This window comes from Nyctereutes procyonoides, unplaced genomic scaffold (assembly GCF_905146905.1).
Source record: "Nyctereutes procyonoides isolate TBG_1078 unplaced genomic scaffold, NYPRO_anot_genome, whole genome shotgun sequence".
Lineage (NCBI taxonomy): Eukaryota > Metazoa > Chordata > Mammalia > Carnivora > Canidae > Nyctereutes > Nyctereutes procyonoides.
In genome coordinates, this window is record NW_026575042.1 from 8,950,695 (window position 1) to 8,977,306 (window position 26,612).

Genomic DNA, 26,612 nt, shown 5'->3' on the forward strand with positions numbered 1-26,612 from the left:
CTGGGCCTGGTGCCCTTTTTTGACAGTATGGTGTTGAACTACTGTTTTGATATTTTAAATGGCTATTGTTAGATTTATGTCTTCCATTTGTCTCTGTTCTAATTTGGGCAATTTGTAGCCAACACTCTAATTTTTTATTAAGGTGGACTTGTCAAAAGAAGGAAGTACTTTACCTAAGGATACCCAGAAAGATAGCAGACAAGATAACTTTAGAATCAGTTTCCTGAGTCTAGGTCAGTGGACCACAGGTCCCTAGAATGGAGATACCTATCATCTGTCCACTGTGTTATGGGTTCTTCACTATACTATAAGATAACAGGTGCAAAGTGATTTCCACCCTGGAAAATGATAGAGTTGACAGACATGTGGATATTTTTATTCTTTTTTATTATTCCTGTTGGAGCTCCCATGGCACTGATACCTTTCTAAAATGCCTGAACCACGTGCCTCCTCGTGTCCAACAACAACATCAACATTATGGTTCTCCAGTCAGTATGTTGACCACATGGCTTATGCTTATGCATTTGTCATGTCTACTTCTTTAAATAGCAGGGACAAAGTCTAACTAATTAGCACTTGGTACAAAGGATATAGATGTTAAAATCCAGGGCTTCACAGTGAGGCTTACTGAGTTTGAGTTTTATGTCCACCACTTCTAGCTAGCCAATCTTTACATGTTTCTTAACCAATCTGTGACTTAGTTCCTCCCTGTATATATGAGAAAAAATAATAGTACCTATCATATGGAGTGGTTGTGATAACTAAAAGAAAGAATGCTTATGAAGCCTATGGCAAAATTCCTGGCACAGAGAGAGCACTCGATAAACGTGATGTACTCTTATTAGCCTTAGCATCACACAGGCCAAGGTGTGTATCTCAGCTTTATTTGAAACAAGTTGCTGACCATCTGAGCTTCAAGTTTCCTTATTTGTAATGTGGTATGTGACGTGTAATTCTGCTTAACTCAGAATACTGTTGTGTGGATTAAATGAAAGAATGTATGTGAATATTCCTCTTATGTTGCTTGACAATCAAGATAGAGTCCAGCCTAGTCTGTTGGCTGCTGACCTGCATTGAGAAATCTCAAGAGAAAATAGAAAGTTGGAAGGAGAAGAGTGGGATGCTCAAAGTTATTCTAGGTATACATCAGATATAAGTGGTGGATGAATGCAATCATGGAAAGCATTAGGGTAGTGAGAATATGACGTGCAGTGTGAGGAATGAGGTGCAGAACAAGCAGGGATACTGATGGATAAATGACAACTACTTACAAGTACTGTGAAGAAAAAAAATTTTGGAGAGGTACTCAAACAAGGCACACAGGAAAAGCAGCTCCCTTATGATATTTTCCCCTCCCCTACCTCAACCCCTGCCTGCGTGGAACACAGAGATGGTAAACTTACAATCACAATGATGAAATCGAGCCAGCACCAGACACTGGTGAAATACTTCCTAAATCCAAAGGCCACCCATTTTAGACCCATCTCCAGGATAAAAATGTATGTGAAAATATGGTCAGTACAATTAAGTAAATCTCGGATATTGGGTCGTTCCTCAAGGTAAATATCTTCAAATACCTGAAATGATAAAGCATAGCCATAGGCCAGGTTGAACATTTGCTTAGAATTACTTGCTGCCTTACTTTTCAGTTTTTCTTCCTTATTTGAATAGACTAACATCTCTTTTGGTGATAAGGTTTTGCTCAAAAGGTATTAAGAATGAAATTTCCCAGTGGAATCAATTCCTTGAGTAAGTAAAACTGGAAGAAAGAATATTCTATTTCTAGACTTCTATTGCCACAATAGCTCCCTAGGCTCTCATCATTGACCTCTGAAATACGAAGATATCTTCCTACTAACAGATCACACAATTTCCTTGTCTTCCTGATCCTTTCAACTCTTGCCAACAATATCTTGCCAACTTTTCCAGAACCACCTAGTGGCACATTCCATCTCTTTTATCCTCCTAGTTACCTTATTGGCTCTATTCAGTGGCTCTCCATTGCTCACCACACCTTAATGCTAAACACCTTAGCCCACACTCCAGATTCTGCCAACCCTGAGGCCAATGATCTACAATAAACAGCCTTACCACAATGCTCCTGCCCATTTTTTGTGTACCAGGACATGCAAAAGTTGAGGAAGCTCTGGGCTAGAGCTTCCAGTGTAGATTACTTTGAATATTAAATATATGTTGAATGTGATCATGAAAGTGAGACATCCTATCTTCTGGAGAGTCCCTTTTTCATTGTACATACAAATATTCCCCTCATCTTAAGTGTGTATGTGGTTCTTTAGGGTCCTTTGGCCTTTACAGAGTTACAGAGTTACTGAAAATGAAAAAAGAAGAATATAAGGGTCCCTGGTACTGAACCTGTCAAGACATTTGGGCAAACACTGAAGGCAAGAAAGAAATTGGTCCTGCTGTTGGGTACTGAGGCAATCCTATAGCCTCATGGCCCTAGGGAAAATAAATGCAAAAGAATAAAACAGTCTAACTTCTAACTCCCAAGTGGGCTCTTGATTGGAGAAAACACTCCACCTCCTCAGTTTGGTTGATATTTTCTTTGGAAATTTCCTTCCTCCACCAAGACAATTAGGTGCCTGTTCTGCATGGCCCCTATGTCATCCACTGCTTCTTTGACAGTATCATATGGCCCTGGTCTATAATTGCTTGAACCGCATCTGTCTTTCCTACTAGACTCCACACTCCTGGAAGTTAGGGACTTGTCTGTGTGCCTTGAAGAGAGACAAATCTGAATTGTATTGAAAGCTCATTTCCTCTCTCATCTTGGAGGCTGAGCAACAAGCTGTCTCAGCAGGTCTGAGTTTGCTCAACTGAAGAGTAGGCTAATATTGGCAACTGAACTTTGGAGTCTCCCACATTATAATGAGACCATTTCCTCGTCCAGAAAGCTCCCGTTATTACCCAGTTGCCTGGACCAGAGCTTCCCAAACTCTAATTAGAGTCCCAAAGCACTTAAGTTCTGTGGGTCTAGGGCAGGTCCAAGATTGCATTTCTAACAAGCATTTAGACTGATGATCCATATACCACATACAGTGGCAAGGGACTAGATCTTTCTTGTCTCTATTTGTCTACAAATAAGTTAAGTGAAACAGGACCTGAGTCCTTCTCCTAGAACCCTCTACATTGTGTGTTCAGTCTTGCTCTGCTCAACCTACACTTGCCTCATCAGAAGCCATATGAGACCAAGGAGGATGGTACCACGTGTCCCTGACCATCTGACAACACCATGCTTTCCCACTGACTAGCCCATGGTTTGGTAGACACCTATTATCATTTGTGGAATAAGTTAAAGAATCCTATTACTTGAATAAGAGTAAATAGCCAGTGAAAATGTAAGTACTAGAAGACTACAGGGACTCCTAGACCAAGGATTAGCAATAAAAATTAATTAAGAGAGTTCTCTGCAATGGTTTAGAGAAATTTACTTTTTTTTTGCTTGAGAAATAATTTACAGTGCATTAAGTATATAAATGGAGATGTGTGCTGATCATAGGCTCTGGTGGGCCCCAGTGTGTGCTCATCTCCTTTCACCTAGAGATCACACAGGTGTAAAGCACTAACCAGGAAGGTAATGGTGAAGAAGCAAGACATTTCCTTGTACCTTCTAATTGTTAGCAACTTACTATGAAATGTTCTGACTCTAAATCAAAGAGGGGAACCTAAGTGCCATTTACTTATGCAACAAATAGAGAGTTTAGTTCTATATTATGGCCATTTTAAGGGAAAATATAAGATACAAGAGGAGGGAGGAAGAGAATGAGAGAGAAACATGTAGATGATAAGAGCTACTAATAGCTAGTTATAGTTATAGCTATAGCTAAAGCTATAACTCAAGTAGGGGACGCTAAGAGAGGGAAAGGACCAAAAGGTGAGGAGAGAGAAGGAAGGAGTTTAGGACTATAGACTATGGAGGCATGGATTTGGAGTTATTTCCAAACCTCACTGGGACACACTACACCTTGACCTGGAAGGATCTGCTACATGCATAAAGCAGTATCTATTTGAGTTTTCTCTCAAGGGACCATGACTGATGGAAAATGGAAAATGCCGACAACTTATTACATCCTAATCCAATCTCCCTGTAGCCTTCTCCCTCTAATGTTCTACCTTTAGGAAAGCAGCATTATGGTTTTCCAGAAAAGAGAGGTAGGAACATTGCTGTCTAGAGTAAGAAACACTTAAGATACAGTGAAAATGTCTAGAAATTCTTCAGGAATGAGAGACAGGCATGGGATTAAGGGCTAGACTCCAGGAGTCATTTTAAAGTGCTGATTTGAGTCATGATTCCCTATAAGTAAATTTTCTTTGGGTTGGGACTTCCTAGTTGGAGCAGGACTCCAGAAGTTGTGCAAAATCCTGCCTCAAGGGGGACCAGTAGCAGAAATCCCACTTCCACCTGGTCTCCCCGCATTAACAGCCCCATGTCAGAATGTAGCCCAGCCACCTGGCCCACAATGTCCCCACAAGACTGTGACAATTTACCAGTGCCCCACTGCTCAGCAGAATCACAAAGATAATAAAGCTCTCAAACCAGCTGTGTTTCACTATTTGGTAGCAGGTTTTCCGCAGGTTCCACCAAATGATCCAGGGGGACTTTCTCTTGTTCATGGAACAGCATGGGAAGCAGTGACCCAGGCCTGCAAGGAATGGGCAGTAGCACTATCATTAGTGTCTGTAATGAGCTGCATTAATAACCCTAACTCTTCACCCCTCCCCTGTGCATGTCCATTAGCTTTGCAATTCTTCCCACTGAAGAGGTAGAGTTGTATTCCAACCCCTTGAATCTGGGCTCAGCCATGTGACTTGATTTGGCCAATCAAGTAGAGTTGGAATCACACATACCAGTTCTGAGCTTTAGCCTCGAGAGGACTTGCATGTTTCCACTTGCTCTCTGGCACCATCTCCATAAGAAAGGAATATTTGGGCCAGCCCATTGGTTTCAGGAGAAGGGGGATGGACATGTGGTACAGAAGATGGGGCCCAGTTATGCCCAGGGGCCCAGTTAAGCCCAGGCCAGACTGGTGGACTCCCAGTCATTACCATTCATATGAATAAAGCCAGCCAAAATAAGCAGAAATAACCAGCTTAGATGAGTGGAGTCATGTAGAGGCATGTTTATTATTGTGTGCCACTGAGGCTTCATGGCTGTTTGTTGTGCAGCAATCTCTTTTGCAACAGTAAGCAGTGTCCTAAGGACTGAAGGGAAGAGGTAAGGATGGGAACAGGCTCTGTGAACTACTCAAACCACACATGGAAGAATCTGATCAATTGTCAAGGTGTTTACACATAGCTGAGCATTTGACCTCAACACACACCAGCCTTCAGCATGAATCACATCACCCTTCTCAACTTGTCTCCTCCACCCATCCTCCAAGTTCCATGGATGTTAATTTCATGGTGATTATAACATTCCATTCCTTTCCTCATCATCTTCCTAAACTACTATGAGGTCTCCTTAGTCTGACCCTGCCCTCCTCCATCGTTCAGAACATCAATAGGTTAATCTTCCTAAAAGGCTTTTATTCTTTTATGCCATTCCTCCCTTCTTCTAGAAACCAACTTTTCTTCTCTAACTTCACTGTTGACATCCTGTACACACCTCAAGCACAGTCCAAATGTAAGTCAGGATAACTAACTGTCATCTATCTCTAACCTGACCTCTGCCCCTATGGGCAATTTGGGGACTGCTAAACAATCTGGAATAAGTTTGAAACTCATTCTTAGTGTCTGTTCTGAGACAAGTCTAATGTCAAACTTATGGAGAAATTTTTAATTTTAGATTCCTTCATTCATTTAAGTATCTATCTATCTATCAATCAATCAATCTATCTATCTATCATCTATCTACCTATATTTGTTGAGCCCATAATCTGGGCAAGATTCCATTCTTACACTAGAGGTATGTTATTGATTAAGTCACTGCCTTTATTTTTAAGGACCTTACAAGAGAAACAGACACAAATAAATTTCCCACAATGAATATAGGAAATAATAAAGGCAGATAGGAAGGAACCACTATATACACTTTATTGATTGCTTATTGTGTGCCAGATATTCTTCTAGGTGATTTACATTCACTCATTTATTTTTTTTAATTTTTTTTAATTTATGATAGTCACACAGAGATAGAGAGAGAGAGAGAGAGGCAGAGACATAGGCAGAGGGAGAAGCAGGCTCCATGCACCGGGAGCCCGATGTGGGATTCGATCCTGGGTCTCCAGGATCGCGCCCTGGGCCAAAGGCAGGCGCCAAACCACTGCGCCACCCAGGGATCCCCTACATTCACTCATTTGATAGCAAAAATAATCCTTTACAGTAGATACTATCATAGCCATTTTATAAATGAGGCACAGAGAGGCTAAGTAAATTGAACAAGTCATACAGCTAGTAAATGAAGAGGCCAGAATTGAAATCAGGCAGTCTGGCTCCAGAGCCAAAGCTCCTAACTACAGTATTGTCCTTCTTCCAGAGAAAAATCTTGGGGGATGTGTTGAGGGTCTGGCAGGTCTCCATTCAACCCTGGACTTATGGTCATGTTCCTTTGGTCTATCACCTCAACTATATCCTGACAATGGATATACTGGGGGCAAACATATTGGCCCAGTGGGATTTCCAGGAAAGTTTTCTAGAGTTTCTACCCTGGTTGTTAGACTATGTTAGTTGAACCCACCTAAAATCAAGAATTTCCTGAAATCTCCTTTGCCTGGGTCTGATAATAGCCTTAAGAAACTACGGATGCCCTCTCCTTACTTCTGCCTCCAACAGAAGTAGAAAGAAGGAATCTATCAAATTACAGAGCTTCAAAGAATAACAGAATCTCATCCAAATATTCTGTAAACTGAATGCAGAAATAAATACTTCCACTTACCTTTGGGAAAACATCGCTCTGGTTCTTTTTTGAGAACCATTTCAGTTACCCGCCCAAAGGGATCCTGTGGATCAATGGTGCTACATTCTGAGAACACACTGGCAGTATCAGACTTCTGCACATCAGAACAAAGGAAAAGGGGAAATATTTACCAAGACGGTCTCTCACCATGGTAGCACCTAATACCTTATTGTATGACTTTTTAGGAATGAAGCTAGCGAGGCAAAGGATTCTAGGTATAGGTGTATCTAGAAAGTGTCCCTCTCATTTGGTGATTTTTAAAATTCTCTGACTAGCCTGACTTTAGGAGAGAATTCTCTAACTGTTCTCCCCTGGCTGAGAAAAGGTGAGATATATAAAGACATGGTATCTCAACCTTTTCCTCCCTACAAATCATACCTCTGATATACTACCTAACTCCAAATAAGGAGGCTGCATGATGAAATGAAGGCTAATTTACTGAGACTAGTTTTTAGCTCTCTCAATTCCTGGAATTATAGGTCTAGACTAGTGGTTCTTGTTGATTTTGCCCTCAGGAGACATGTTGACAATGTCTAAGGACACTTTTTATTTCACAATTGTGGGATACTATCAACATCTAGTGGATAGATGCCATGGATGCTGCTAAATATCCTACAACAGACAGAATAGCCAAGCACAAGATGGAATTATCATGTCCCAAATGTGATAGTGGAGAGGTTAAGAAAACTTGGCCTTTGCTTAAGATCTGATTCTGGCACTTTGCTCTGCATTTATCCTGATACTTTAATCTTGATAGCCATAGTGGCTATCTTGGAGAATGTGTATGAATAAGCTATATGTTCCTTCTGGAACACCCTGGGAAAATTACCTTTTGGGGATCTTGTTTTGACAAACATATGTCATCCTCAGAGAACACGTCAATTTCCACACTTTGAGCTCCTGGGCTGGTGGACTTCTTGGTCTCCTGATGGAATTCAAAGGCCTGACACTGAAAAGCCCAGAGTAGAATTAATATGCTTCTTGGGCTTCTCACTTGAGATAAAACAAGTTTGAATTGTGACATTATTACTCTTTTTCTTTTTACTTTTTAAAACTGCTCCTGGAGAATCTCAACATAAAATAATTCTGGGAAAACTACTAAAGGAAACAGATAACCAAACTTACTCAAAAGTCATATAATCAAACAATATGGTTTTGGTACAAAATTTACCTAATAATTCAGAGGTGAAACTGTATCCTTTCACTTCAATGACTAAATGATAAATTACTTAATAAATGGTACTAGTATAATTAGTTATCCCTGAAAATATAACATAATGCCAGAATATAGTAAAAATAAAAACCATAATGATTTTATATACTGATATAAAAATAGATGAACAAAAATGATAGAAGACTAATTTGGAAATGTTTTTTATTCTTTGGGGTACAGAAAGTTGGCTTAGTGAAATAGAAAAAGATATAAGAGAAAAATGAAAATATATTACTTTTTAAAAATAAAAAATAAATTTTGTCTGATGACCTGCAGGTATATTCAAGACAGACATGAGAAGTCATGCCTTAGGTGAGGGTTTCATCCTAAAATCTGTGTGAGTATTCCTGTAACTATGACACAGTAAAGTCATGATTTAAGAACAATTCTCCCATTTGAATACATGCATTGATATATTACAAACACACACACACACACACGAAAAACAAGTAAATATGGCTACGGACCAGACACAGAACAGAAATATGAAATGGTGACAATTTAAAGCATGTAGCAGGTAATGGTGACTAAAAGTGTCCCATGTGAGGAAGAGAATCACAGCTATGTCCAAGGCTTGAAACTGTGGAATGGGCTGAGTTCTTGCACTTAAGAAAGAAAGCCAAAATGAGTTATGGCTAATGCTTGGAAGTATAATTATACACAGCTGCATATCTAGGAAGCAGACAGAGGTACAGCCTCAGAAATAGGATCTGGGTAAAAGTCCCCACTGGATCTGAAATATACTTTGTGTCACTGTTAGACAAGAATCCCAAATTGTCAGTGTAAGATTTGGTTCTGCAATGGTTGCCCTAAGAAGGTTGATTAAAGATATCATAGAACCTAGACTGCAAAGACAGTGACAGATCCTCTCACTAAAGTTGAAATTTAAACTAACCCTCCAAAATATAGGAGGAAACAAACAAAATCAGTAGCCATAAAAATTAACTACTAGGTGAATTTACCTGAGGAAAAAATGAAATTAATATAATAATCTAAAGTGTCATTAAAATAAGTAAGTTTAGAATTTAATGAAAAAGATATGCAGATTTTCACTTCCTAGATGGCAGTATAAGGAGCTCCATGGACATGATCTCCAGAGAAATAAGAATAAGTGCTGAAAAATATTTTTAAAACATCATTTAAAGTCTCTAGAAATTGTCCTAAGGCATACAGCAAATAAAGAAACATTTATTCAAAAAATCTTCAGAATTCAGTAATAGTATCAGGAGTCCATGGCAATTGAGCCATGATCTTCCCTCTCTCTCCCCACCTTCCAGCTCAGTTTGATGAAGTCCTACTCTAGGAAGCTATGATCAGGAAGATGGGGCTCCCTCTACCCTCAGCCCCCAATCAAGGGATATGTTTCTTAACAGGAGGTGTAGATCACCAGTTTTTCTTATCATCTCCAACTCTAAGTTGAAGAAGCTACATTCCTAGTGAATATGGCCAAGAAATTGGGCTCTCTTTTTCAATCCAGCCTCTATTATTAGGATAGAGACTCTATTCCAGATTCAGCAGCTTAAGAATCCTGGGGTTCTGATCATCCTCAATCCAGTTTGTTTAAGGGGAAGAGATTCCATGCAGAAAGAAGGAAGCTGAGAAGATGAGAGGCTACTGTCCTTCCAAGTACTTGGATCAGTACTAAGAGATTTTCTGTTTGGTAGGAGGCATTCCATAAGAAACAAGAACTCTAAAAAATTAAAAAAAAAAAAAAGAAACAAGAACTCTGAAAGCTCTCCTCAAAGAACTGACTTTATTCGGAATAATGTGGGGGAGTTGAAGCTTAACGATATTCTTGAAAACAATGGAGATTTTGATGGTAAGCAAATAAGAAGAGACTGGTCACTCTTCTTCATTAAAAGTAACAAATTAAACCACAGGTCAGCAAGTTTACCACAGAGAACCATGGAAAGAGACAGCTAAGAAGAATCTCCCTGGGGTCAAAACAAATCTCAAAGACTGGCTTTATAAGTATCCCTCCTTGAAATTAATTAGATCAGACTGTGGAGGAATTAATGCCCTGTGGTATTGTCAAAAACAATAGAGCAATTAGCCAGCAATTAGTTCAGCCTAAAATCTGGGTGTGATACCAAATAAGGCAGACAGATTAACAGAGAGATCATGGAAAGAGATAGTCAAAGAGAGCCCTGCTAAAATAACTGTCATCCTGCTGTGACTGTCTACAAATCCAAGGGTTGCCCTCTGAGTAGTAACACCAAAGATTTCACATTTGTGTGTGTGTGGCAAGGAGGGATATGGGGGAGGAGGGAATAGACTTCACTAGAATTGTCTAGTCAAGTCACCAAATAAGCCCCAGAGAGTAGAAAAGGGAATCCATTCCAGATCTGCTACAATACATTAGGTAAAATGTCCAATTTTAAACAAAAATGATTAAACATGGGACAAACCCAGGAAGTACGACCCACACATAGGAAGAAGGCAGGCAAGATAAATTGTGAAAGGGCCTGGATGCCAGAGTTAAAAAACAAAGAGTGCAAATCAGCCATTTTAAATATGTTCAAAGAATTTTAAAAATATATTTAATAAATAAAGGATGCTATGATGACAATGTATAATCAAATACAGAGTATCAATGAAGAGCTAAGTTATTTAAAAAAACAAGGGATCCCTGAGTGGCGCAGCGGTTTAGCGCCTGCCTTTGGCCCAGGGCGCGATCCTGGAGACCTGGGATCTAATCCCACGTCGGGCTCCCGGTGCATGGAGCCTGCTTCTCCCTCTGCCTATGTCTCTGCCTCTCTCTCTCTCTCTCTCTCTCTCTCTCTCTCATAAATAAAAATTTTAAAAAAAATTCTGGAATTGAAATGTGTAATAACTGAAATGAAAAATTCACTAAGTGAAGAAAGAATCAGTGAACTTGAAGAGGGATCAGTAGAGATTATGCAATCCAAAGAGGACAAGAGAGAAGAAAGACAGAAAACTTAAAGAAACACAAAGGAATGTAAAACACCATTAAGCATACCAACCAGAAAGAAAGGAGAGAGAAAGAAAACCAGAATAATGGCTGAAATTTGACTGGAATTATTCATTTACACCTCTAAGGAGCTCATAAAACTCACAGTAAGATAAACACAAAAGGATCCAAACCTAGATATAATCATAGCAAAAATGCTGAAAGCCAAAGACAGAGGAAATATTGAAAATAGCAAGAACAAAGTTGCTCATCACATACAGGGGATTCCCAACAAATTTAACAGCTGACTTTTTCTTCCTTTCTAAGTAGGCTCCATGCTCAACATGGATCTTGAACTCATGACCCTGAGGTTACAGGTCATGTGCTCTACCAACTGAATCAGCCAGGTACCCCAACAACTGACTTCTTATTAGAAATAATGGAGACTAGAAAGCAGTGGAATGATATACCATGAGTGTTGAAATTAAAAAACAAATGTGAACCAAGATTTTATTACCCAAAAAAACTCTTTCAAAAATGAAGGTGAAATAAAATAGCACATAAACAAAAACAGAAAATTCTTTGCTAGCTGACCCACCTTACAAAAAATACCCAAGAAGATCCCTCAAGCTGAAAGTAAGTGATCCTAAATGGTAATAAAGTCCACACAAAAAAGCAAAGGGCCCAGATAAAGGTAAATCTGTAAAGATGAGAAAAACTCATATTTCTTTTCCTTTCTTCTCTATACTTGATTTCAAAAGAAGTTGTCTAAAACAGCTTAAAATTAATGTATTGTTGGACATGTAACATATAAAAATAAAATAAATGTGGTAATAACAGCACCAAAAAGATGAATGGGAGCAAAGTTGTACTGTAGTAAGGAAATGACACCTGAAGGTAACTCAGATTCACAGAAACAAATGGAGAGCTGGAAATGGTAAATAAGAAGATTAATAAAATAAACTCTATCAATATATACTTGCTTTCTTTTCTCAGCTTCACTAGTAAACATATATGAAGCAATGATAAAAATGTATTGTTAGGTTTTTAACATATATGGAAGTAATGTGTGTAATAAAAAATAGTACAAAAACATGGGAGAGGAAATAGAACTATACATGAGTAATGTTTCTGTATCTCACTAGAATTAAGTTAACTTACCAGACACCAATTCTGATAAGTTAAATGTATGTGACAGCCTCTAGAGCAATCAATAAGAAAATAATCCAAGAAATATTGTGAAAAATCATTAAAGGAATTAAGATGTTACATTAGAAAATATTCAAATAATGCAAAGTAAGGCAATAAAGAACAAAAAGAGGAATAAAAACAAATGAAACACATAAAAACAAAAAGTAAAATACTAGAAGTAGATAAACTAGACCAAAAATTAGATTAAATGTGAATGGGTTAAGCAATCTAACAAAAAGGCAGAAACTGTCAGACTAGATAAGAAAACAAGGTCCAATTATGTACTGACTACAAGAGACACATTTTAGATTTAAAGATACAAACAGTTTGAAAGTAAAAGAGTGGAAGAAGCTATCATACAAGCAGAAATCATAATAAAACTGTAGTGACTATATTAATGTCAGAAAAAATTAGACTTTGTAGTTTTTTGCTTGTTTTTTTACCCTTTTGAGAGAGCTCATTAGCATGGGAGGGGGGAGGGGTGGAGAGAGAGAGAGAGAGAATCTTAAGCAGGCTCCATACCCACCACGGAGCCTGAGACAAGACTCAATCTCATGACCCTGAGATAATGACCTGAGCTGAAATCAAGAGTTGGACTGACTGAGCCACCTAGGTGCCCTAGATAAAATAGACCTTGAAACAAAAAAATTTACTAGAGATAAAGAGGGACATTGACAAAAACATAAATATATCAGAAAGATAAAACATTTATAAACATATATGCACCTAACACAAGAGCCACAAAATATACGGAAAGAAAAACTGACAGAATTGAAGGGAGAAATAGATAACAATAATAGTTGGGGGCTTCAATAACCCATTTTTAAAAATGAACACAACTAAGTAGAAGATAGAAATAGAAGGCTTGAACAACATTGTCTGTCAATTATACCTAACAGACACCTGCAGAACCTTCAACTTCAAAGAGCAGAATACACATACGTGTATTGAAACTGTACAGAATGTGTTCTCTGATCATAATGAAATAAAAATAAAAATAAAGATATTTTAAAAACTCACAAACAGGAGGAAATTAAGTAAAACATTCTTAAATGACCAACAAGTCAAAGAATAAATCACAAAAGAAATTAGAAAAGACTTTGAGATAAAAAACAAAAATATAATATGCCAAAATTTGTTGGATGCATGCAGATAAAGTAGCACTTAGAGGGAAATTTATAGCTATAAATACCTACAATTGAAAAAAGTCTCAAATCAATAACCTAAACTTCCATGTGAAGGCACGGGGAGAGAAAGAGAACATGAAATTCAAAAAAAGAAATAAGGATACAGTAAGTATACGAGCAGAGATTAATAAAATAATAGGATCAACAAAATCAAAAGCTGATTATTTTAAATGATCAAGAAAATTGACAAAACTTTAACAAGATTTACCAAGAGAAAGTGAAAAGATCAAATTACTAAAATCAGGAATAAAAGAGGAAACATTGCTATCAACCTTACAGAAACCAAAATGATTCCAAAGAAATATTACAAATAACTGTACGTCAACAGTTATTTAGAAGCTTCAATAAATAAACCTATTCCTAGAAATACAAAAACTACCAAAATAGGCTCAAGAAGAAAGAGAAAATCTGAATAGCCCTGTAATCTCTGTAACAAGAAAACAGACTGAATTTATAATTTAAAACTTCCCACAGAGAATTCCAGTTTCTGATCTGACATGTTAAGAAGCCTGGAGGTCTCCACTCCAGCCCAACATGTGCAAAGCTAAACAAACTTGAAAAACAATAACTCTTCTTATAACCGTAAGAGAAGTGAGGTCCAGGGAAAACTGCTGCCCCCCAAATTGAAGGGAAAGACAGCCTAATACAGAGAATCACAACTTAGCAAAGCAGAAACCTAGAAGAACAAACCTTTGTGGGAATCAGTCCCAGAGTAAGAAAACCTGAACTATTATCGACAAACTAGGGGAGGCTCAGTGAGAACAAGTGTAAGAGATAAAACTTGAGGGTCCCAGGCAACAGGAGTCCCCATAATTTTGTGCGTTTTACCTCTTCGAGCTTTACCAGGTTCTCACAGTGAGTTTGGGAGAAAAAAAAAAAAAAAAAAAAAACGTTTGCTTCCATCAGGGGGAGAGTAAAAAGAATCATTCTGAAACATGCACTCACGTCCTGTTCTTCACAAGGCCTTCCCTCAAGAGAAACTAGTTAACCAGAGTCTAAACTGCTGGGGTTTTATTAGGACCTGACAGACCTGGGGTGTGGGAAATACTCAATTCTAGCCAGCTCTAGATTTCCACCTGGAGGGAGGCAGATACCCAACTCCAGCTCTCACTAGCCATACTGACATGCACTGTTCACAGTTCAGAAGCACAAGCTCTCTAAAAGCCTGAGATCTGCTCATAGGACCACAGAGCTTCTTCATTCCCCTCACACCTCACCAACACATTAATAAAGACCTATTTAGAATATTTCCATTTACCCAGTACATCATGCCTGACTCTAAAGAAAAAATTAGAAGGTATATTAAAAGGCAAAAAATAAAGTTTGAAGAGACAGAGCAAGCATTGGAACCACATTCAATGTGGTAAAATTGTTGAAATTGTCAGACCAGGAATTTAAAATAACTATGATTAAAATACTCAGGGCTCGAATGGGTGATGTAGACAGCATGCAAGAACACAATATAAGCAGAGATGGAAATTCTAAGAAAGGACAAAAAAATGCTAGAGATCTAACACATTGTAACAGAAATGAAGAATGCCATTGATGGGCTTATTAGCAGACAGAACACAGCTGAGGAAAGAATCTCTGCTTGAGAGGTTTCAGTAGAAACCTCCAAAACTGAAGAACAAAAAGAAAAAAAGTATGGAGGAAAAAAGAAACAGAACAGAATACTCAAGACCTGTGGAGCGACAGGTGTCAAACATAAATATAATAGGAATACCAGAAGGAGAGGAGAAAAAAGAATAGAACAAATATTTGAAACAACAATGACTGAGAATTTCCACACAATGTTATGGGTCAATTATAATTGATAATATTTGGATGGACCCTGAAGACATTACACTCAAATGAAACTAGTCAGACAAAGACAAGTACAATGTGATATCATTTATGTGTGAAATCTGAAAAACCCAAATCTGCAGAGTCAGAGAGTAGAATGGTAGTTGACGGAAGCTGGGGGCAGGGGGAGAGTAGGGAGATGTTGATCAAAAAGTACAAACTTTCGATAAGAAGATGAGTAAGTTCATAGGATATAATGCACAGCATTGTGATTATAGTTAATAATACTGTGTTATATAGTTGAAAGTTGCTAAGAGAGTAAATCTTAAATATTCTTACCATAATAAGAATTATGGGACATGATGGAGGTGTTAGCTAATGCTGTGATGGTAATCATATTATAATATATAAATATATCAAGTCAACATGTTATATACCTTAAACTTACACAATGTTACATGCCAATTATATATCATAAAGCTAGGGGGGGAAGAAAAGAAACAGAAGAGAAAGAAGACCTCTTGACCCATTTAATGAGGCCCATATTAACCCGATACCAAAACAAGGCAGACACATTTTAAGGGAAAAAGCTAGGGATGCAAAATCTTTAATGAAATATTAGCAAGTTGAATCCAAATATATATAAAAGGCTAATATACCATGACTGAATAGGGATAATCCAAGGAATATGTAAGTGATTTAATATTCAAAATAAATGTTATTTATGGCTAGGATAATATGATTAGGAAATGTATTTTAGAGAAATCAATATACATTCATGATTTAAAAGAAAAATAAAACCTCCTAGCAAACTGGGAATAAAGGGAACTTCCTCAACTAAAATCTTACTTAATGGGGAAAGACTTAATGTTTCTACCTAAGATTAGGTGCAAGGCAAGGAATATACTCCTATGATTCCTATTCAACATTATACCAAAGGTCCTAACTAATGTAATAAGGCAAGAAAAAAAAAAACATACAAATTTATTTAAAAAGCTATTTTTATTTACAAATGAAATAATTACTTGTGTAGAAAATGCTAAATAATCTTTTAAAAGCTATTGGAATTAATAAGTCAGTTTACCAACATTGCAGGATACAAAGTCAAAATACAAAAGCCCAGGACACCTGGGTGGCTCAGTGGTTGAGCATCTGCCTTCTGCTCAGGGCATGATCCCAGAGTTCTGGGATCAAGTCCCACATCATGCTCTCTGTAGGGAACCTGCTTCTCCTTCTGCCTGTGTCTCTGCCTCTCTCTGTGTCTCTCATTAATAAATAAATACAATTTTAAAAAATTCAGAAGCCCGTTCATTTCTATGTACTTATAAAGAAAATTTGGAAAGTGAAATTTTAAAAAATACATTTATAATAGTATAAAAATATTAACTTCTTAAGGAATAAATGTAACCAAATATGTCAAGACTTATACACACTGAAAACTACAAAACATTACTAAAAAAAAATAAAGAAGATTAAATAGGTGGAGAAAAATACATGTTCATGAATCAGATGACTCAATGTTGTGAAGATACCAATTATTTACAGAATATTCAGTGCAATGCCAAACAAAATCCTAACAATCCTTTTTATGGTAAGTTAACACACTGATTCTAAAATGCATAAGGAGGGGATCCCTGGGTGGCTCAGTAGTTTAGTGCCTGCCTTTGGCCCAGGGCATGATCCAGAGACCTGGGATCGAGTCCCACATTGGGCTCCCTGCATGGAGCCTACATCTCCCTCTGCCTGTGTCTCTGCCTCTCTCTCTGTGTCTCTCATGAATAAATAAATAAAATCTTTTAAAAAATAAAATAAAATGCATAAGGAAATATAAAGGACCTACAATAGCCAAAACAAATTTGATAAACAATAAAATTATACAACTTGCTTTCAAAACTTATTATAAATCTACAGTAATCAAGACAGCCTGGTCTTGATATAAAATAGACCTATAGATCAATGAAACAGAATTAAGAATCCAGAAAAAGTCCTGATAGACAGAAGATGATAGATAGATAGATAGATAGATAGATAGATGATAGCCAATTTGATTTTGACAAAGATACCAAATTGATTCAGTGGCATAAAAAGTCTTTTCAACATATGGTACTAGAATCACTTAGATATATGGGGGAAAAGATGACACAAATCATTGATTTGTAATGATTAAAGTCATTAAATTGAATTGGATCATGGACTTGAACCTGAGAGGTAAACTTATCAAAGAAAACATATGAGAAAACTTCGGCAGTTTTGGATTATACAAAAATTTCTTAGAATGGAAGCAAAACACATGAGCCATAGGAATAATACTGATAAATTATACTTCACCAAAATTAAAAATTTCTGCTCATTAAGATACCATTAAGAAAGTGAAAGATGAGGCACGGTTAGAAAATATGTGCAGTGCACATATCAAAGGACTTGTATCAAAATATGTTATAAACACACCTCAATCATAAGAAATCCCTCAATAAAAATGGGCAATAGACAATTTACCAAGGAAGATATATTATGCAACATCATTATTTAACAGTGAAATAAAACTTGAAACCTCAACAAGGCACCACCTCAAACCCATTAGAATTATTCAAATTATTGCTGGGGGATTGCAATATGTTACAACCATTGTGGAAAATTCAGGAATATACAGACTGCCATGCTGCATACAGAATGAAGTCTGTAGTAGTTTATTTGGGGTGTCCACCACCCTGCCACTCCCTGACAGCCCTCATCTCCCACCATTCCTCGTCCTTTGGTCCCTTTAGAGGCTAAGTTTGTTCCCACTACTGTCTCCTTTTCTGTGCTGTTCAGGTCACTTTCCTCACCTTTCAGCTAATCCAAACTTTATACTTCTATTAGGGCACAAAGTCACTTGATTCCCTTATTGCCTCAACCTACTGTGATCTCACTCCCCTCTCGACTCCTCTGCCATCTCCCACTTCCACATGTGCAGGACCATGATTAGAACCAGCACTGAGGTATACACATGAGTCCTGAAGGGCAGCCTCCACATGCTATAACCTTATTATCCCAGCCTGGTGCTTAGGGTAGGGTACATGGTGCTCAGAACAGGGCAGGCAACCAGTGTCTCATGGCAGCTCTAGTTTTGTATGACTTCTGCATTTATGTATACACTTTCTTACCTGTTTTCCAGCCTCAGGTTGTGTGATATGCTGTGCATTGTTTTCTCCAGAAGATTCAAAACCATCCTCTTCCTCTGCAAGTGGGGCCAACCACGTCTGATCATGCTCCTCCCTAGTCTCTGGGCCCCTTTTCATCTCTGTGACCAACGGAATGATATCTTTGCTTTGGGCAGCAGGGCCTCCTGTCACCTTTGTTCTCTTTGGTGAGTTTTGAGTCCTGCACCACTTGTGACAAAAATGCTCAAGAGTATTTATAACAATGCAAAAAACCCGGTGGAACCGATCCAGGGCTAACTGGACTTTGGTTTTTTTGGACTCTCCATCCAAGTTTCCATCTCTCTCCTCATTACTGAAGGAATTGAGCAGCAAGGCAATGAAGAGGTTGAGTACCTAGGGTGGGGTGGGATGGGGGGTGACACACAAGGGGAATGGAAAGTTTAGAAGAGGGAAAAATAGAAGAAGATTCCAGAACAACTTTTCCCCAAGACCCCAAGCTAACTCAAATTAGATTCTATGTCCTCCTTTTTTTTTAAGGATTTTATTTATTTATTCATGAGAGACATACAGAGAGAGGCAGAGACATAGGCAGAGAGAGAGAAACAGGATCTCTGTGGGGAGCCTGATGTGGGACTTGATCCCAGGATCCCGGGATCATGATCTGAGCCAAAGGCAGACGCTCAACCACTGAGTCACCCAGGCATCCCATTCTATGTCCTCTGTCTCTTGAGAAAGTTCATCTATAAAAGGAGTAAAAGGAGACAAGATTGAGAAAGTCAGCAAGAAAAGACAAGATAAAAATTGAAGTGAAAGGGTGCAAACAGCCAAGACCAATGTGTCCACATACAAGCAACACGTGCTGTAAACCCTGGCCAGGGTAAAGCACAACTGTGTGACCATTGGCAAAAAAATTAATTAATTAATTAATTAAAATAAAAAAGTATTTCCTTGAGGATCAGTCAAATTGTGAGCTTGGTTTTGCTAGGATGGATATGGGTCTGATGTCTAATACTGCCATGGAGTCCTCCCCTGTTGGCACAGTTTGAGACATAATGTGCTTTGTCTTAGGGTCTTTAGGTCCTGTTGCCTGAACCACAGAAAAGTACTGGGGCTGAACTGGAGGGGTTTGAATTGAATGTGTAACTCTTCTGTTGATGTTGAAGCATGGATTGCTTTAAATTTAGAACATCTCATCAGCGTCCTACTTGGTTGTTTTTTTTTTTTTCTTACATTTACACACCCTCCAATTCATCATCTTCACCTCCTCAAACTCCTTTGTTTGTGGCTGTCACCAGCTCAAAAATATACAGCCTTTGAGGGCAGGGTCTTGTGAGTGGTCTAGTTACTCTCCCGCAGCTTCACCACAAACTCCATCTGTGGAGCTTTGCTCAAGCTTTCCTCTGTTCGCCCAGTCCTCCTTGCCTCTGTCATGCCCTTCTCAGGTACTATATCTTCCACACATCCTTTGCTAACTCTCCCTTCCCACTCCCGTTGGTTATATTCTGTTCTTCTGAACCTTTGTATCACTTACTGTCTACCTAACGTTGCTGATCAGGTACATAGGATAGAGTCAATGTGTGCGTGGATGGTTCAGTATATTTGCATGATAGCCCCAACTTGATTCTGAAGACCTTGTGCTCAGGTATCCTGCATGTCTCCAGTCTTTTCATACTCTTCATAGGTACCCAATTAGCTAATATCTATGTTTCCAGCTGCAAGTGACAGACTTAAGGTAACTTAAGCATAAGAAAATGTAACCTAAGAAGTTTGAAAATAAAATAGGAGGACCAATTATGACATGAAAGTAGGTTTGTTCCACCTTTTCCCTCTACCTTCCTCAGTACTGGCTTTGTCTTAGGCTAGCTCTTCTCATGCTTGCGTAATGTTTATAGTTCTACCAGGAATCATAGTCATAAAAAGCCCCAGAGAAAATAAAAGACCACTTTTTTTTAACTCATCCCTTCTTCTTTTATTTTAAGAACAAGAAACCTTTTTCACTAGATGTCCCTTTACAACTTATTGACCAAATTGACAAACCCCTGCCTCAGCCATTCACTGACAAAGTGAATACAATGAGAATAATCACCTGCAGTAAAATAGCTATTGAGGCATCAGTCAAGATGAGCACTATGTGACAAAGAGGTTTTGTTTCATGCTTTTTATAATTTCAAGTCAAATTGAAATGCAGATTTTTAATATAATATAACATTAAATGTATAATATTAGATTTAGAATAATTATTAGTGAAGTGTTGCAAAAGAAGCTAATACATTTGTTTTGTCCATATGTTAAAAAAAAAATCTAAGACACTCACCACGAGTTTCCCTATCACCATGATCAATAGAAAGACGACAATGCACAGTGTTTGATTTGTCTCTTGCATACATTCCCACATGTTTTCAATCCATTCCCCACAGAGGATGCGGAATACCACCAGAAAGGAATGGTAAAAGTCCCCCATGTGCCAGCGTCGTAAACATGGGACTGTAGGGTTGCAGGATCTTCTATTACTCTTTACAGAATTGAATTGAGAGCCAAAAAGCTGCATGCCAACCACTGAGAAAATAAAGACCACAATAGCCAGGACCACAGTCAGGTTTCCCAGAGCTCCAACGGAGTGGCCAATTATCTTAATCAGTGTGTTTAAAGTTGGCCAGGATTTGGCTAACTTGAAGACCCTCAGCTGTAAAAGCAGACAATAAACAAAGGTGGAAGAAAAACCAGTTAAAGACAAATTCCATTTGCTCAGCTATACAGTAAATGACACACTCCCAAACCACAGCATTTATGATTTTTAAAAATCTTTTCAAAGTTAAATCCATTCTAAACATAGTTATTAACTCCCTGTTCCATGATAATACCTGTATCTACTCTTTGTTTTAAAAACGGGAATGTTTTGTTCCAATTTTTGCTAAATGATAAAGACTTTGGAGTCATGATGGTGGAATTAAGCATCTATGTTTATTGCAGAAAATGAATGTTTTGGAATCCTATATTAATACACTAACGATAAAAAACTCTGGCCCAAGGGCCAAATCCAGCCCTTGCCTGTTTTTGTACGGCCTGAGGGATAAGAATGTTTTACATTTTTTTAATGGTTGGAAAATAATTGAAAGAAAGTTATTTCATCACACATGAAAATTGTATGAAGTTCAAATTTTTGTGTCCGTAAATAAAGTTCTATTGGAACACACCCATGCCACTTCTCATATGTCTATGGCTACTGCTGTGCTACAACAGCAGAGCTGAATGATCTCAACAGAGACTGTACAGCAGAATTTTGACACCAAAAGACACAATGTTGTATCAGGTTGCCTAAAGGATCATTTTAGCACAGGAGAGGTAAGTTCAAGGGGGAGAAGACCTCCTGAGACTCCCAAGAGTACGCAAAACCTGGGTGGGAGGAGGAGCGCAGTTTTGATTCTTGGGTTAAGGTAGAATGAGTTAAAGTTTAATGTAAAATAGCCACTGAACTCACTCAAGACTTGTCAATCCTGGTAGCTAAGGTATTCAGTAAAATAAAACAGTAAATGCCTTACCACTCTCAAGGAATGGAAAACCCTCGGACATTGTTTTCCTACAATTATATTGATCATCACATCTACAAAACTCAGAAGAGCAACGATGCTGTCAAAAATGTTCCAGCCTCGGCGAAAGTAGTTGTAGGGATCAAGTGCAATAATTTTTAGGCACATTTCTGCCATGAAAATGCCAGTGAAAACCTACAGTGAGACAGGGAAGAATGAGAAAAGGAAGCTACTTCTCCTTGAAGATACACTTCTAAGAATGGTCCAAGGGAATTGCAGAGTTTACAAAGAAATAAAATGCATTTTCATTTACTTTGTTCCTCTTCTCCCATCCCACCATAGTGCCCATTACAATAGTACCAAGCGCACAGACATCAGGGTAGAGAATAAATATTTCCCATTCTTTTGAAAATAGAAACAACTGGCCTTTTGATAGAGGGCAGAGCTATAGAAAGCATCAAGCAATTCCTCCTCTAAGTTCCCTTTAAAATGAGAATAAAAACTCCCAAGTGAGGGGAGGGGCAGGATACATGACAGCTCTGAAAACTGAAGATAAATACCCACCATAAAGTAGAATCCAGGAGGAGTTCTCCTAACCACTCAATCTCAACACCTTGATCAGAAAAGAACATTTAAAAGGGACCCAGAGCAAAGAATTGAAAGCACTACTAGGAACAGGAAAACATCTTTAAGCAACTCAATGTAGAGGCTTATCCTATGTGATGAATTTCTTGGGATAAACCCTAGATTGGTTATGGTTGAAAGATGGATTAACGAGTTGGAATAGAATCCTAAATCTTATAGTTCACTCAGAGAATGCAGAGGTCATTATTCCAAAACAAAATACCAAGGAATTAAAAGGAAGGGCAAGAGTTACAGAAAGTGCTAAACTACGTGATTTCTATGGACACAAATAAGTGTTTTTGTTTTTGTCTTTGAAAATTAGATAAATATAGGCTTAAAAACATTGCACAATGTTGAATAAGTTGTAGCCAAATTCAAAACTAAATCTATCATCTACATCTTGTATAAGATAAAACAAAGCATTTCTTTATAGCAAATAGCACATTCTCACACATAAACAATTAAAAAAATGAGAAAACAATAGTATGAAAATAATAAGGTAACATAAAAAGGTTGTCAGTAGTAAGACTCTCCTCTATAGTTCTGGAAAAGAAAAAAGAAACAACTCAGAAATGATATTTAAGTCTCCTAATTAAAAGTAACAGATGATCTATTTTCATGAATAATTCGATGACTTGCTATTTATTTAAAAAATCCCTAAAATAAAGTGACACGAGTTAATAAAGGATAGGCAAAGACAGATTCAAGATAGGCAAAGAGAAAACAAATCAAAGTGGCAAAGAAAACCCAAAGCTTTTCCCTTTAAATAATGCTATTTACCTCTACCCAAAACCATAACCAGTGCCTAAAAGCATGCAGTGTTACCTTTTGTGGTTGATTGTGCTGGACTGATCCCTGTCCCTTTTTGAGCTCCTCCTCCCCATCCTGTCTCCTTCAGGCTTTAGATATCTAGCACTACAGCATCCCTACATGCCTTGCGACCATTGGTTTTGCAATCCAATTCAACTGCTATTAGCTTCTTGGGAGCTCAATGTACTCCCCTGATTCAAGCAATCCCAAAGCCTAGGGAGTCCATTTCCAAGTCCAGTCCCACAGAACTCCACAGGCCAGTTGAATCCTGGTCTACCTGTCAGAGGAAGGAGGTTTGCATGTGTTCTTTGGAACTCAAGGCTCCAAGACCTCCCTCTACCACTGCTATGGGGGCACAGTAAATGAGGTGGTGGCCACCTTTGTAGTGAATGTTTAGGGAATGGGGCACATAGAATGGAAGCACAGGCTACAAGCCAGCTCTGCATGTTTCTTATCAGTTTGCAGGGGCCAGGACACAGAAGCTGCCTGTGAACTTACACACCAACAATGTCCCTGTGCTTCCTTCTGTACCACTTCTGGGGAGAGTGAAGAAGAATGTCACTTAATTACTCAGTTTCTAACTGTAAAATGTAGCTTCACCTCAACACCCAGAACATCTACTCAGTGGGAGTTCTGAGAGGGTGGCTTCAGTCATTTCCTATAGTTGGATCAGCAAATGAAGGGATGGACAGACCACCTTTGCAAACTGGGAAGCTCTGCCTAGGGGCATGACTCTGGGTTCTTTGGGTATTCTCTGGAACTTATCTAATAACTCCATCTACTAGAAGGTGCTGAAAGATGGGTCTGCTGACTCTGCTGAGGCAGGAACCATGGCCCTGCAGGCACAGCTTCTTGTCTCCAAGTGAAACAACCTTGTCAACCTGTTTCTGGGATACATCAACAGGAGAGAACTGAATACACTGGCCTGGAGCCCAAAAGATAACAGCTCATTAGAAGGTACCTACGTGTATTAGGTTCATCATGCAGCATGAAATCTAATCTGACCCAGGCACACCCACAGAGCACTCCTTCCCAAGGGTAGTTTGGGGGAAAGAAACTTACATGCAGACTCTCTGTAAGGAGAACCACCCTGGTCTTTCACTGCAGTCCCACTGTATCTCTGCTCCTCCTGAGAGGGGCATGGAACTGAGGGTGACCTCGACCTGATGCATAGAAGCAGCTTTGTGGATCAACTTCTGGTTCAATAGGTATAGTGGGTTCTGATCAATAAACTAATTAATTAAAAAACTAAATTAATTAGTAAACTAATTAAAAAATACATACACGTATATTGCCTAGAAATCCTCTGCAATGCTAAGAATGATCGCCTTTACTAATAGGACCATAAGAAATGAGTTTCCCCTTTGTATTTCCTTTATTTGTACTTTTCCTTATTTTTAGAATTGCAGAAAGCATGTCTTGCTTCTTAAATTGGAAAATAAAACTTTAAGAATAAATGGCTAGATATTCTCGTAAGATTTTTAGCCTATTAATTCATTAGCTAATTAGGGTAAAACATTCAGTGGGTAATTGTTATTTCTGATATTTGGGAAACTAATTAATCCTTAGGGGGAAAAATACCTTCTCCAAGAACAATAAATTGAATGTTTGTGGGAAATCTGCTCTCCTATCTTATTTTCCCAATTTAACTGGGACTAGATCCATCCGATAAGAAACATACTGAAGCAGGCTCAAGCCTGGAGGCCCCTCCCCACCACACCACTCCATAAGCTCTGTACAACTCCTCCTGGGAAAATATGCCTCCCACAGCTGCCAGCCCCTGACCCACATTTCCGGGGGGTATAACACCTTGTCATGGCAGTCACATTATTTTGTGACAAATGATGTCATCCATATCACTGGGGATCATGGGACACATTACCAGGGTCTCTGGATATGGTTAATGTCTGCTTGATCATGGCTGAACTTTTATGATGTCTACTGGCTTCTGGCTTCCCACTGGATGACTAAAGAGATGCCCTAGCATACCAGAGGGCCAACACAGGGCCCGGGGAAAATTACTGAACTGCACAAAAACGAAATCCTAATAGTCATCTTTTCCCTTTACCTAATGGGACAAAAGACCTAGGCTAGGTTAGGCCACTCACAAAATGTTTAGACTTAGGAAGAATTATAATTCACTATTTGAAATATTCTTATATTTTAAAAAGCCTAACGTTACCAAATTCCCTGTGTACAATATAGACTCAAAACTCTGGTCCATTTTGTAATGCTCCATGGCCAAGAAGACAGTGTTGATGATGATGCAGACGGTGATGGCCAGCTCAGTAAAGGGGTCAGTCATCACGGTTCTCAGGGCCTTCTTAATGCACAGCCAACGTGGACTACAGTTCCACACGAGGTATCTGGATGCCAGGTTTTCCCCACATGGGAGGCAAGGCTCCTGTGATTTTTCTTGTTCTGTAGAAGGAGAATGAAAAGAGCAGTTGAGTAGTAAGCTCTGAATCTATTTGGCTGCTGTTAGCCTGAGTGCATTCTTTCCTCTCTCTTCCCTAGGGTCTCTTATGAAAAACCTGATCAGCCAAGAAGGGCACTGATGGATGTAGCTGGAAAGGTTTCCCATATACAACTTCCATATGGTATAGCCATACATCTAGTCATTATACTTGTATTCAGCATCTGGATACTCGGCTGCACGGTTAGAGATACAGATGTGGAAGACAGCACTGACTGGCTGTGAACCCATGAAAGAGAAAGATCTAAGCTCAAGTTATATTCATTCAGAGCAGACCATGGTGACAGCTGTAACAGAGGCACACAGAACTACCAGGGTTCAGGGGAAGGAGGGGCATCTATATGCATTGAAAGAAAAGGTTTATTAGCCAGTTGAGTTCAGCCCATAAGGCTACTGGACCCCTGATTTCCCTGGCACCATTTCAGGGACTCATGCAAGTCAAACGAGATGATACAACAGGCTCAAAATTGCTAAGGATCAATCTGACCCCATCCTTGAAAGGACTTGAGTCCTACCTTTGAACACTAACCCCTTAGTTGGGTCCTGGTAACCTGCTGTTAATGAGGTCCATCAGATGGTTCCAGCCTATCTGGAAGACGTAGGTCTTCCATTGTCCATGTCAGATTCCTAATTCTAACTTCAATGACTACTGTCACCTACCGGAAACTTCTGTGTCTTCCCTTCTTTGGTCACTAGCTTTGTCACTGAGACCTCCTGTTACTGCCTGGCTTGATTGGGAGGTCCCAGCTGTACTCTTGGTCCCAAGTCCAATCCCAAAGGCTAGCCAGTTCCCACCACTAACCGAGGGCCAAGTCAGCATGGGCCCACTTCTTCC

The 26,612-nt window shown here is 38.7% G+C and overlaps 1 protein-coding gene across 1 annotated transcript in view; it reads right to left on the reverse strand.

Moving 5' to 3' along the window:
- SCN11A (sodium voltage-gated channel alpha subunit 11) overlaps positions 1 to 26,612 on the reverse strand; it is an 83,802-nt gene that overhangs the window by 26,139 nt on the left and 31,051 nt on the right. The window contains exons 12-19 of the mRNA XM_055321283.1: positions 25,484 to 25,722; positions 21,880 to 22,062; positions 20,655 to 21,023; positions 18,344 to 18,733; positions 7,746 to 7,859; positions 6,896 to 7,010; positions 4,510 to 4,664; positions 1,404 to 1,577 (exon numbers count right to left, since the gene is read on the reverse strand). Of these exons, the coding sequence (XP_055177258.1) occupies positions 1,404 to 1,577; positions 4,510 to 4,664; positions 6,896 to 7,010; positions 7,746 to 7,859; positions 18,344 to 18,733; positions 20,655 to 21,023; positions 21,880 to 22,062; positions 25,484 to 25,722 (1,739 nt within the window). The remainder of the gene's footprint in view (positions 1 to 1,403; positions 1,578 to 4,509; positions 4,665 to 6,895; positions 7,011 to 7,745; positions 7,860 to 18,343; positions 18,734 to 20,654; positions 21,024 to 21,879; positions 22,063 to 25,483; positions 25,723 to 26,612) is intronic.